Source organism: Notamacropus eugenii, chromosome 5 (assembly GCF_028372415.1).
Source record: "Notamacropus eugenii isolate mMacEug1 chromosome 5, mMacEug1.pri_v2, whole genome shotgun sequence".
Classification (NCBI taxonomy): Eukaryota; Metazoa; Chordata; class Mammalia; order Diprotodontia; family Macropodidae; genus Notamacropus; species Notamacropus eugenii.
In genome coordinates, this window is record NC_092876.1 from 91912398 (window position 1) to 91924498 (window position 12101).

A 12101-nucleotide genomic window follows, 5' to 3' on the forward strand; every position below is an offset into this window, starting at 1 on the left:
CCACATCTGGCCTCAAGGCTGCAGATTCCCCCCCCGCCTTTGCACTATAGCCTACTTTCCCCTCTGATATGTTGTTTATTCACATTCTTTCAAAAAAAAAAAGATAGATTTATCATGGAGGAAAATATGGAACTCACCAAAGGTCATAAGGAAGGAAAATGTTGACAAGAAAATCAGAAGAAAGTGCCAGGAAAGGAATAAATGGACCAGCTAAAGTGAAAAAGATGCGAGGGAGACCAGGTCTAGAGTCTTCTCATTTTAAAATCAAGAAAGATCTTATACCTCTCTTTGTTCATCCAGAAGTAAGGTTTTCTTCCCCTGTGGATAAATGAGAGAAGCAAGAACATAGGACATATCCACTTGTATATAGCTATAAATTTATAGATGAGTAGCACATATCAAAAGTCATATTTGACTTAGAGATGGTCTGACATCTTGTGTAAAGCAATAATCAAAGTAATACCAACAATATCTTCACTACTAACATTATCATTCTTTACTAAATTGTCTCTAAAATAAATACTCTTAATGTTCTTCAAAAACTAGGAAATAGATAAAACTTCTAGAACAAGACAGTAGAAAAGTGCAGGGAAAGTTAGTGAGTGGGATAGGTTTAGTGAAGACTCCTCAGATTGTAATTCTTCTCCCAGGGGTGAGGTAAGGCCTAAAGGCTCAAGGTTACAATATTTTTAGAATAGAATAGTTCCATATAAGGATATAAAACTGTGTAGTGTATTAGGGTCTCAATGATTGGACAAAACTCACATAATTCCTCGATGTCTTCATTTCAAAAGGGATTGGTTAGATTTCGTGTCTAGAATGTAAGACCATATTCTCAGCTAATGAGGATAATGGTCAGTGGGGGGAGGAGGGACTTGTGTTAGGGTCTATATAAATTACTGCCCTTTTCTTTGTCTTCGGCTTTCCTACTCCTACAGGTTAGCCCCACTTCTCGAGAATCGAATAAATCTCTTTTCTGTCATCACTTTGAGAGGCCTCTGAGTAATTGATTTATGTAGGGACCTGAGCCATCCCACACATTAGTAAACAAAGATAAAGGTGATCAAAAACATGAAATAATTAACTTAATTTATATGATGTTGAAATGCTTTTGCACTCTTTAATAGAGGCCTGTATAATAAAGACCCTTAGCCCTTAAAGCACGAACAATATGTCCTGCCTAGTACAATCTATTCATTGGTGACCCTACACACATTATTAATAAAGGGAGAGCCTTCACCCCACTTCAGTACACTGGCAGGGATCATTTATGACTTTTTTTATGTCAGTTAAACAAAAAATAAATCCTTTTAAATGACTACTGAAACTTTGCATGTATACAAAACTTCGCCTGTTGAACTCTCACTTTCTTCCCTTGTAGCAGCAAGACAAGAGCCAAAGTGAGCTGCCATTTTGGGAAACCCCTCCCTCACCTGGCCACCATGTGACTGTGAATATATGGTGCTTCTATTTCTTTTGTCTTTTGTGTTTATCCTTTTTTTATCTCAGATGAATGAGAATCCAGATACTGAGCAAATCAGGTTATGATCCTGTTAACCTTGAAAGGTCAAAAAAGTCAACAAGGGTTTAGCATCTTGAGACAATAACAGTGTGCCAGTAACCTTCAATTAAGTAATGAAGAGCCAGCCCTGTGGATTTCCCTCTTTGACCCAGGCCACCAAGGAACCAGCCCACCTGAGCAAAGCAGGGATTAGTTCATTGGTCACTCTACCCCTAGAACTGAACTTTGAATGGACTATACAAAGAGAATTAACTTCCAGGACTAGGGTGCACCCCACCAAAAATAAATAAGAAAAACCCAAAATTAAAAAAACAAAAAACAAAAAACAAAGCCTGAGTTGGGAAGGAGAGGAGGACATTTGTAGCAACTTCTTTATGTTTGAGTCTGGATGGTGGTTAGAGGAGTGTTATACTTAAGCCTTTGCTATGCCTTCCCAGTAAATATCTTTTTTAGAAGGATAATTTATGTTACATGATTAATTTATACAAGAGAGTATTGACAGGTTGGATATTGAGGAAAACACCAGTAGGGCTCATGATTTGTTGTATTACACATTTCTCTTTAGCCTCAAAGCACTATTCCAGGCAGTTTCTCCCCAGCCCAAGAAGAGCCTGTTCTAGCAAAACTTTTATCTCTTCTCCCGATACAGCAGCCAGCTGCACCTATAGAATTTGTTAGTTTGAGCAAGCTGTGTACTGGCTGAATTGTCTGTGTACTGTGTCAAGATGACATTTACTACTCATGGACCAATCATATGTATCCTAGACTTAGACATATGTATACTCCTTTACATTTATCTTGTCTAACAAGACTTTGATGAGAGCAGCCTGGTATTTCTTAGTCCTGAAACTTAGTTGATTTAGTGAGGTTTCAGACTTAAAACAACACCTCCATGTAGTGCCCACCTTGGGCTATTTCCTGATGAACTCTGTGTAAAATACCTGTACAGTTGATACTAAAAGTGCATGTTTCTTTAAGAACTAACCACTCCCTAATCCCTCCCTGAACCACCTAATCGGCAGACTTGGCACATGTTATATTATACAATATACTAGATAAACTTAGCCTGTAGCCCATTCAAATCACAGGTTCCATAAGAACTCTTGCCCATTAAAAACTGAATTCAGGAATGCTTGAGTCATCAGATTCATTCCAGGAGGCTCACAACCTGACTCAACAGTACTCCTGGCTTTGAGGGATTTCAGAATTTCATGCATCCTGTTAACATATTCAGCTCTCATCTGGACTAAAAACAGGTTTAAATCAAATATCTTTGATAAGGGCCTGATATTCAAGATATATTTGGAATTAATACAAATATATAAAACCAAGTCATTTCCCAGTCGTTAAATTGTCAAGGCATATAAACAAAATTTCTCAAAAGAAGAATTTCAAACTATTGGCAATCACATGCAAGATTGCACCATATAATTACTGGTAAGAAAATTGCAAATCAAAGCAATTTTGAGGTTTCATCTTACATTCAGGAAATTGAAAAAGATACCCCAAAGTGTTGAAGTGATTGATGAAAGCTAGACTAATATATTTTTAGAGACGCTCTGAATTGATTCAACCATTCTATTTGCTTTGCCTTTAAACCTTGTTACAGGTTTAAATAGTCTGCAATTTGATATCATTCATTTTTAAAACTGCTGAAGAACACAAGATCAAGGACATACACACATATATGTACATACATACATATGTGTATGCACATGTTTGTATATATACACACATATACATGTATAGATGCATATACACATATATAGGCACACACATATATATGTATACTCCCATACATGTATGTATGTGTATGTATTGACACACATATACAATCTATCTATCTATCTATCTATCTATCTGTCTGTCTGTCTATCTATCTACCTACCTATCTATCATCTGTACATGTCTCCTAGGGTACTCCAGCAATTGCTCCTCAGACTGATATGAATTCATTAAAGAGTAAAATTTTGGTTCAGTAATTTAAATTGTTCTGAATACACTTAATGTTGTGGTTCACTAATCTTGATAACTAATCGTTTTCACAAAGGTAGCATGAATAATTTTGAAAATCTTACAAATTCATGTGTGTATATATATGTGTAATACATGCTTACATGTAAATATAAACATATTATATATATACATATATAGTTTACATTACACACATACATATACTTAAGGATTGTGTGCTACTCATGTTGTTTGTGCATGAGTTGTTTTGCATGACTTGCAAAAAATCATTGATAGATATCTCTGAATCCTTGTTCACCTCTCTTAAAATGAAACTTTGATTCCTGCCTGAAGGGGAGTAGGAGAAGGGGGCATGAAACTGGCTGCTCTGTTTTCTTCTGAGAGTAAGAAGTACACTGCTAGAATTATGTCCTCCAAATTCTAGTTACACTAAATGCATTTATTGAAGTGGAGAGGAAACAGAAATCAGAGCACTCATACAAATATACCAGAAAATATTAACTTTCACAGAGTAAATTAACTCTCATGCTTGGAAAGACAGTATCTTAACTCACATAAGAGAAAGTCTCCAATGTTACCTAAAGGGAAATTCCAGGAAGTCTATAGCAAGACAAGTTGAAAGTGAAGACCATGTTGAAGATGTGGTTTTCTCCTATATATCTTCTGCATTTCAAAGTCTTTTTCTCTTTCAACCTGGCGTTAAACCTGAAGAAAATCTGGCACTTTCCATGTCTTCTCTCAAGCCTAAAATGAAAAATGTCTCTTGTTTGTAAAGCTCTTATGTCCTTTCCACCACTCACTAAATGCACATGTTATATTCTTGAAGGAAAAAAATGCTAATGTAAAATATTGATCAGCTTGCAGTACTTACTCCTAGAATATTCCAATCACAATTCCATCATTTAGGACTGCTAAATATGGATTCAAAAATCTTCTAAATTGTATCTCTTTCTACCAGAATTATGCTACATTTCACTTATTTTTCAACTTTATAGCACTCCCGGTTTATCTGGTCAGTGGATCCAGATGGCTCAGGAGGAGAAAGTGAGGCTGGTGACCTTGCACAGCCCTCTCTAACTCAAAACAAAGTCAAGTATAAGTGATGTCACTTCTCTGATGTCGTGGTCTTCATTGAAAATGAAAGACAAACACAAAAAAAATCAAAACTCCCAATTTATTCTTTGTCTCTTCATCCTAATTATGAGTTTAAATTGGTCAGCCATATTCCATTTGGGGAGAGAATATGGCCATAAATATTACTCATGTGTCCTAGTCAGATTTTCTTCTTAATACACAATTTTTTTTTAAAAAAATGCCTTTGCTAACATAAGAAAATTTGGAGTACTAAACAAATTCTTTGTTAAAATGTGGAGAATCATTAAGAGTGTCAAATATTTAACAGTACAGCTAAAAAATTACAGGGTACGAATGGCAGGCATTTCTAGATACAGAAACAACATACAATAGTGAAGGTAAAGTTTTTGTTGATTGAGAAATACCAGTCCCAATGGTGATCTTGAGTTCATTTCCTTCTGAGGGAAGTACCATGAGTATATTATGCATTTTACAGATCTATTTTTTTTCTTAACATATTTTGAGAGAGAGGGAAGGTAGGGGATGCAGACAGTTGGTTTAGGACCACACTCGGTTGCCACCACCACTGCTGCCATCGTGCCAGCCAGTCGATTTTTGCTGCTAGGTGAGGATCCAGAATGGGAGACAAGCTGATTTGTGCAAAAATTACTATCAGTTATTTGATAATGACAGAACTCAGTTAGGAGCAATATATAGATGCATCTTGCCTCACATGTGAAGGGCAGCAAATGCAAGACAAAGCAGCCATTGTGGAAAAATTGTCTAGCCTTCCATTTCAGAAAATACAGCACAGCAACTCAGGACCACCAGCCCATCCCTGGCAGCTATATACTGAGTATGGTGGTGAGGCAGCTAAAGGCTGATGAAGACCCCATCATGAGATTCCTCCAGATATTTCTATTAAAGAACATGAATGATATTTGGGTGTGCACCAATGACATGTTCAGGCTAGTTCTTCACAACTTTGGCTGAGCTTCCTCTTCCCAAGGTACCCATGGTTTTCCTTCTCTCTCCTCCTCCTGATATTATGCACACTTTTTCTGTCCACCCCCTCAGAATGCTCCAAGTATCATACACAAGCCTGCAAGGTCACATTGGGTGGATGCCACAGTAGTGGCAGCAGCATCACTGTTTGAGTGTGTTATGCATGATGTTTGGGCATTAGCCTAATTGGATCTGACAGAAAAAGATTGTGTTGTACCAGAGCATGCCTTAGAAAGACTAAGTAATGCAAAAGGTTGTCTTTTTTTAAATGTACTGACAAGTTGCTCTAGTAGCCCAAAGAAACAAAGGAGAAAGCATCAACTGCGTGTGCAGCTCAGATCTTGATTTGTTCAGATGTTCCAATGTCTCATTATACAATGAAACCATGAAAATTTTTAAAAGAAAAGAAATTTTGAGTTCTCTATGTATTAGGAGTAGAGGGTAGAGGTAACTAGATACTACAGATTAAAGACAGGTAGGTGGCATAGTAGATAGAGCAATAGGTTTGGAGTTAAGAAGACCTGAGTTCAAATACATCCTCAGAAACTTACTAACCGTATGACCCTGAGCAAATCATTTCATTTTTATTTGTCTTAATCCACTGAAGAAGGAAATGGTAAACCACTGCAGTATCTTAGCCAGCCTTCTCCCTCTCCCCCACTCCCACACCCAGCAATAGACACTACTGAATGAATGAACAAGAAAAACAGGCAGCGCAGATGACAGAGCATTAGGCGTAGAGTTGGGAATACCTAAGTTCAAATATGACCTCAGACAATTACCAGCTATGTGACCCTGGGCAAATTATTTAACCACTATTTGCCTCAGTTTCCTCAAATGTAAAATGGGGATAGTAGTAGCACCTACCTTTCAGAGTTGTTGTGGAAATCAAATAAAATATTTTTTATAAAGTGCTTAGCACAGTGCCTGACACATCCTAAGAACTTAACAGATGCTTGTTTCCCAATTTAAGGACTTCTGTGAGTCTTTTTTTTTTTTTTTTACCTCTTCTTTATGAAGTGAAAAAAAAAAGAAAATTCTCTGCCCATATGCATTTTCTCTCTTAAAGAGCTGGATATAACCAGTATGGAAATTTGTCTTTCTGAACTATGTGTATTCGTTACAAGAATTTTTTTTGAAACTATCTCTTTCATTATTTCTTACAGCACAATCGTATTTTATTACATTTATATACCATGCTTTGTCCCAACAGTCCTCCACTTTGCACGTTTTTGCCAGTACAATAAAGAAGTGCTATAAATATTTGTATACAGACGTACTCTCTCTTCTGGCCCAAGTAGAGATTTTTCATGTAGATTATTCAATTAAGTTTTTGACTTTGGAAAGAATCTCTTCCTGTCCTTGTGTAGAATGCATAAAAATCTATGAATGATGGTGCCCCAGGAATTATCCTACGTCTATGAGGTTGAGAATTACATTTACCTACTGATTTGTTCTGGTTGTACTTAAAAGTCTGAGAAAATGGAAAGGCTCACAAAGAGAATATCTCACAAATGATAGATTACTCATTGATTTTTATATCCCAGATTCCTATTGATTTTTTATATCCCAGATTCCTAGGGATTATAAACTTCATTAATAACAAAAAAGAAAACGAAGAGAATATCAATAACTATTAATCTATATTCTTTCCAACCTACAGAAGTCTTTATGAGTCATTTAAACACAAGTCACAGGAATCATTGATAAGTATATTAATAAAGAATCAACAGGCTTTTGTAAACAATATCAGCTGTGGAGCGTAAATTTAACATTTCATAATTAGCTGAAAGATATAGAGAATATAAGATCTCACTGTGCTTACCGTTTATTGATTATGAAAAAAAATATTAGAGTCTATATAACAAGGTTTTGCTTTTCAAGTTATTTTACAATATTGGAAATACCATTTATAAATCAAAATCATTCAGTATTCCCTGAAAGGTGTAACAACCCACATATATCCCTGTACAATGACCCTCTGCTCATAGACATCAGCAATAACATAAATGGGAGAAACATCTCAAATTAAGTCAAGTTAACAAGAATTTATTGAGCATCTACTATGTCAGAGACAGTGTGCTCAGCACTGGGAATATACAGGAAGGCAAAACAAAACAAAAACAGTCCATGATCTAAAAGAATTCACTAATCTAATGGTGGAGATAGCAGGAAATTAACCAAATAAAATAAGTGGGAGATAATCAATAGAGGGAAGACCCTCGTATTAAGTGGGATAAGGAATGCTTTTGTGCAGAAGGTAGGATTTTAGTGAGGATTTAAAGGAAGCCAGGAAAGCCAGGGGCAAAGATGATGAGGTAAAGAATTTGCGGTATTGGGCATAGTTAGTGAAAATGAAAGACGGAGTGTCTTATGTGAAGAACAACAAGGAGTGATGTCTTTGGACTTATTCGTTGTGGGGAGTAAGTTGCAAAAAGACTAGTAAAGTAGTAAATGTCTGGATATAAGTTGGGGGAAAATTTCCTGTAAATGATGTAGTTCTCTAGCTTCACCTATTTGTGAATGATGCAACGTTGATCACATCAAGCTCTAGAACATTGCACAGGACCTGAGAAGAGATGTGTAGTCACTCAAAGAAGCTTGATCTGTTCATAAATACCAAGTGGATAATGAAAATCTATTTTCTGTAATACAACAGCAGTTGAATAAACAACCTATAGAGCCCATCTATCTATCTATCTATCTATCTATCTATCTATCTATCTATCTATCTATCTATCTATCTATCTATCTATCTATCTATCTATCTATCTATCTATCTACCTACCTACCTACCTACCTACCTACCTATCTATCTATCTATCTATCTATCTATCTATCTATCTATCTATCTATCTATCTATCTATCTATTTATCTATCTATCTACCGTTGCAGATATTACAGATGGAAAGCTAGTTGGACCCAGATAGGAGGAGGAAGAGCAGCATAGGATGGATTGCCTTCAGGAAACTGACAAACTCCTTTAATGACTCCAAACTTATCATGAAAATAAATACCCGTATTTTTAATACCAACATTCTGCCATATGGCAGTAAGAAAAAGAATCCAACAGTTTCTGAAGAATAAAAAATGTATACCATACACAACACAATAGAGAAAGAGAGAGAGAGACAGAGACAGAGACAGAGACAGACAGAGAGACAGAGAGACAGAGAGAGAGACAGAGAGACAGAGAGAGAGACAGAGAGACAGAGACAGAGAGAGAGAGAGAGAGAGAGAGAGAGAGAGAGAGAGAGAGAGAGAGAGAGAGAGAGAGACAGAGAGAGAGAGAAGATTTCTAAAGAACAAGAGTAAAAGATGCCATCATGTAACAATGACAGAAAAAGAGGTTGGATTGTTCACATTGAAAGGACAATGGATGACCAGGGAACATCTGGAGGGCTCCACTAGTAACTTTGTGGTATCAAAGAAATGATAAGCAAGCTCCCCTGAACAATGAGTTCAAATTTATGGGAGACCTGTATGAGAGTCACACAGCATGGACAAACAGAGAGGAGTTGCAATCTGTATTTTTAAAGAAAACTTCTGATTCAATAAGATTTCCTATCTGCCTGAGACTACTGAGTATACTCACTGCCTCACACTTTATCTTGCACTTAGTAGACCCTTAATAAATATTTAATAAATTGACTCTTAATCCTTTGGCCATTCCTATACCATCTATTCTTAGCTATTTCCCATGACCTCTAGTGTTCCCCAGTCTTCTGATTTGGGAAAAAAAAATCCAATTACTTGGTCACGGATCTGTTTTGTTTTCACACCATAGATTAAGGGGTTAACCATAGGAGGTACCAAAAGGTACATACTGGCAAAGATAATGTGAAGGGAAGGAGGCACTTTCCTGCCAATGCGATGCGTGAGGAAGCTAAACAGGGCAGGTATGTAGGAAACCAAAAGTGTGGAAACATGGGCAGCACAGGTGCCCAGGGCTTTGGATCGGGCATCCTTGGAAGAGAGCCTGAACACAGCCTGGAGGATTTTGATGTAGGACATGGTTATAAGTCCTAAGTCTACTACCATGACAGAGAGAGCAACAGAGATGCCATATGCTCTGTTGATGAGGGTGTCAGCACATGCCAATTTAACTATGGCCATGTGCTCACAGTAGGCATGCCTGATGATGTACTTGGTGCAGTAGGGTAGTCTTAATATGAGTAACGGACAAGGAATGACCATGATAATGGCCCGAGCAGCCCCAACCAATCCCATCCTAATGACCATAGGAGTAGTCAAAATAGTGGCATAGTGTAGTGGGTGGCATATGGCCACATATCTGTCAAAGGCCATGGAGACCAATAGTGCTGACTCAAGGATGGAGAAAGTGTGGATAAAGTACATCTGTGCTAGGCATTCATCAAATGCAATAAGGTGGGTATCCAGCCAGAAGATGCTGAGCATCTTGGGGGCTGTGGATGAGGCCAGGGCCACATCATTGAGGCCTAGCATACAAAGAAAGTAGAACATGGGCTGATGGAGGCTAGGCTCTAGCTTGACAGTGAGGATGATGAGGGTGTTTCCCAGTAGAGTCAGAGTATATAGAAGGAAGACAGGGATGCTTATCCAGCAGTGGAAGGCCTCCAGGCCAGGAATTCCAACCAGGAAAAAAGCTGAGAAGCTGCGTTCTGTGGTATTTTTTATCATGATGAGACCTCAGGGGCAGCATGTTCAGGTTCTAATTAACTGGTCCAGTCCAATACTACACAGAAGGGTGGAGAATGACACAAACAGACACACAGGGAAACAATATGTTAGAGCCTGTTGGAGTAGAAGGGTCTTTAGTGGTCCTGTAGCCCAGCTCCTACATTTCCCAGGGATGCGGCCACCTGTAGCATTCACCAGGATGATGTTGAGGAGTATTTATCTAGTGTCTGCTTAAAAAACATCCTCCCTACCTTACCTGGTACCCACCCTGATTATCTGTCTGCCTGCTTTTGTTTCTGCTGCTGTTACTATTCAGGAGTTCTTCATGACATCTGACTCTAACTTTCATTCATCTTTTTTCTTCTTGAACTCTGGGGTTAAGCAAAACAAAAAAATTATTTGTAAACGTTGAAGGATCAAATATATTCATAATATTCTTATATGCACATGACACATGTATGGTACATATACACACATACATATATTTATGTGAATATATGTGTGTATGGAGTTCCTTCTGAGTTAATTCCCTGAGTTAATATCAATGCAGATCAGCCCCTACTGGGCACACTTTAAAATATTAGAGAGTTGCCTGTGGCACAGAGAGGTTAAATCATTGGCCCAGGGTCACACAGGGTGTTTCAGGGACAGAATTTGAACTCATATCTTGCTGACTCGGAGGCTAACTCTCTTTTCATCATGCAGCACAACTTCTCATGTGTAATAAACATGAACATTTACCATTCTACATAAAAAAAAATACATTTGAAATATTGGAAGATTTTGACTCCCTGCCTTTCTAGATTTCTTCTCAGGTTTCATATCCCCAGTTCCTTACACCCATCTTTTGTCTTCCTGATTTTTTCCCCATATTCCACTTTACACTGGCTAACTTGACCATGCCCTTTAGAAATTATGATGCCACAAACTGAATATAGCACTCCAAATGGAACCTGACCACAGCAGAGGACACTATGTCTATTGCTTTCATTTTAGCTACCCTTATGTTAGATGAAGAACTCATCAGTTATTGCAGCAATTATGTCTTACACTTGTTTCAGAATATGTATGATCTCCAGACATATAACATTCTCCACCTTCATTCAGGCCCGAATCTATTTACTTACCTAAGAGTCATTTGAAGGTGAAAGCAGACAACTATTAAACAGAGAAATCTATATAGGCCGCCCAGGTGGGAAGAGTATACTTTATAACAGGAATTATCCCTGAAGTCTATCTTCTTGACTATAGGAAGATCCTATGCCTTCTCTGCTGTTAGTCACACCTGTGGGGCAACAGTAGAAGAGAAGAAATAGGACTGGAGATCAGGGACAGACAAATAGCTATGATAGTCCTGGGCTGCTTTCCTCGCACTGTAAATTCTCTGGGGCCCAACACTCCTCTAAGGCCTATGTGCCCTGGTGTCCATCTAATTTCCTGCTTCCGAGTTACTCCGGAGTTGACTGTCCAGGGGCAGTTACAGTTTGGCAGAAGGGCTTACACTCCTCTGGGGAGAATGATAGCAGTCTCAGAATGCAGAGAAAGATCCCTACAGAGCTATAGGAAGCCAATGTGCCAGGAGGGGGGAAAGAAAGCTATGTTAATCTAGCTTCACTTGGGACCAATATAATATGGTGTTTTTAGGGAAAAGGTACAAATGATACTTGAAAGGGAAACATCTCTAAGGTCTCAGGTAGAATATAGGAGTAGGACCAAGAGCCATTGTCAATTACCTCCAGGGACATTAGCCTATTTACTGATGTGGCCAAGGTTCACACAGGCTATAAATACTGTCCAGAGGGGGATTAGCAACACACAAGGAAATTTTCTTTTGCTCTAATCACACTTAGCCTTCAGGTTGCT

The 12101-nt window shown here is 38.0% G+C and overlaps 1 protein-coding gene across 1 annotated transcript; it reads right to left on the reverse strand.

The window, feature by feature from the left end:
- Positions 1 to 9283: 9283 nt before the first annotated feature.
- On the reverse strand, positions 9284 to 10238 carry LOC140508746 (olfactory receptor 52P1-like). Its single transcript, XM_072616622.1, is given in 2 exon segments — positions 9284 to 9319; positions 9321 to 10238. Coding segments are annotated over 2 exon segments (954 nt in total).
- Positions 10239 to 12101: the final 1863 nt, after the last annotated feature.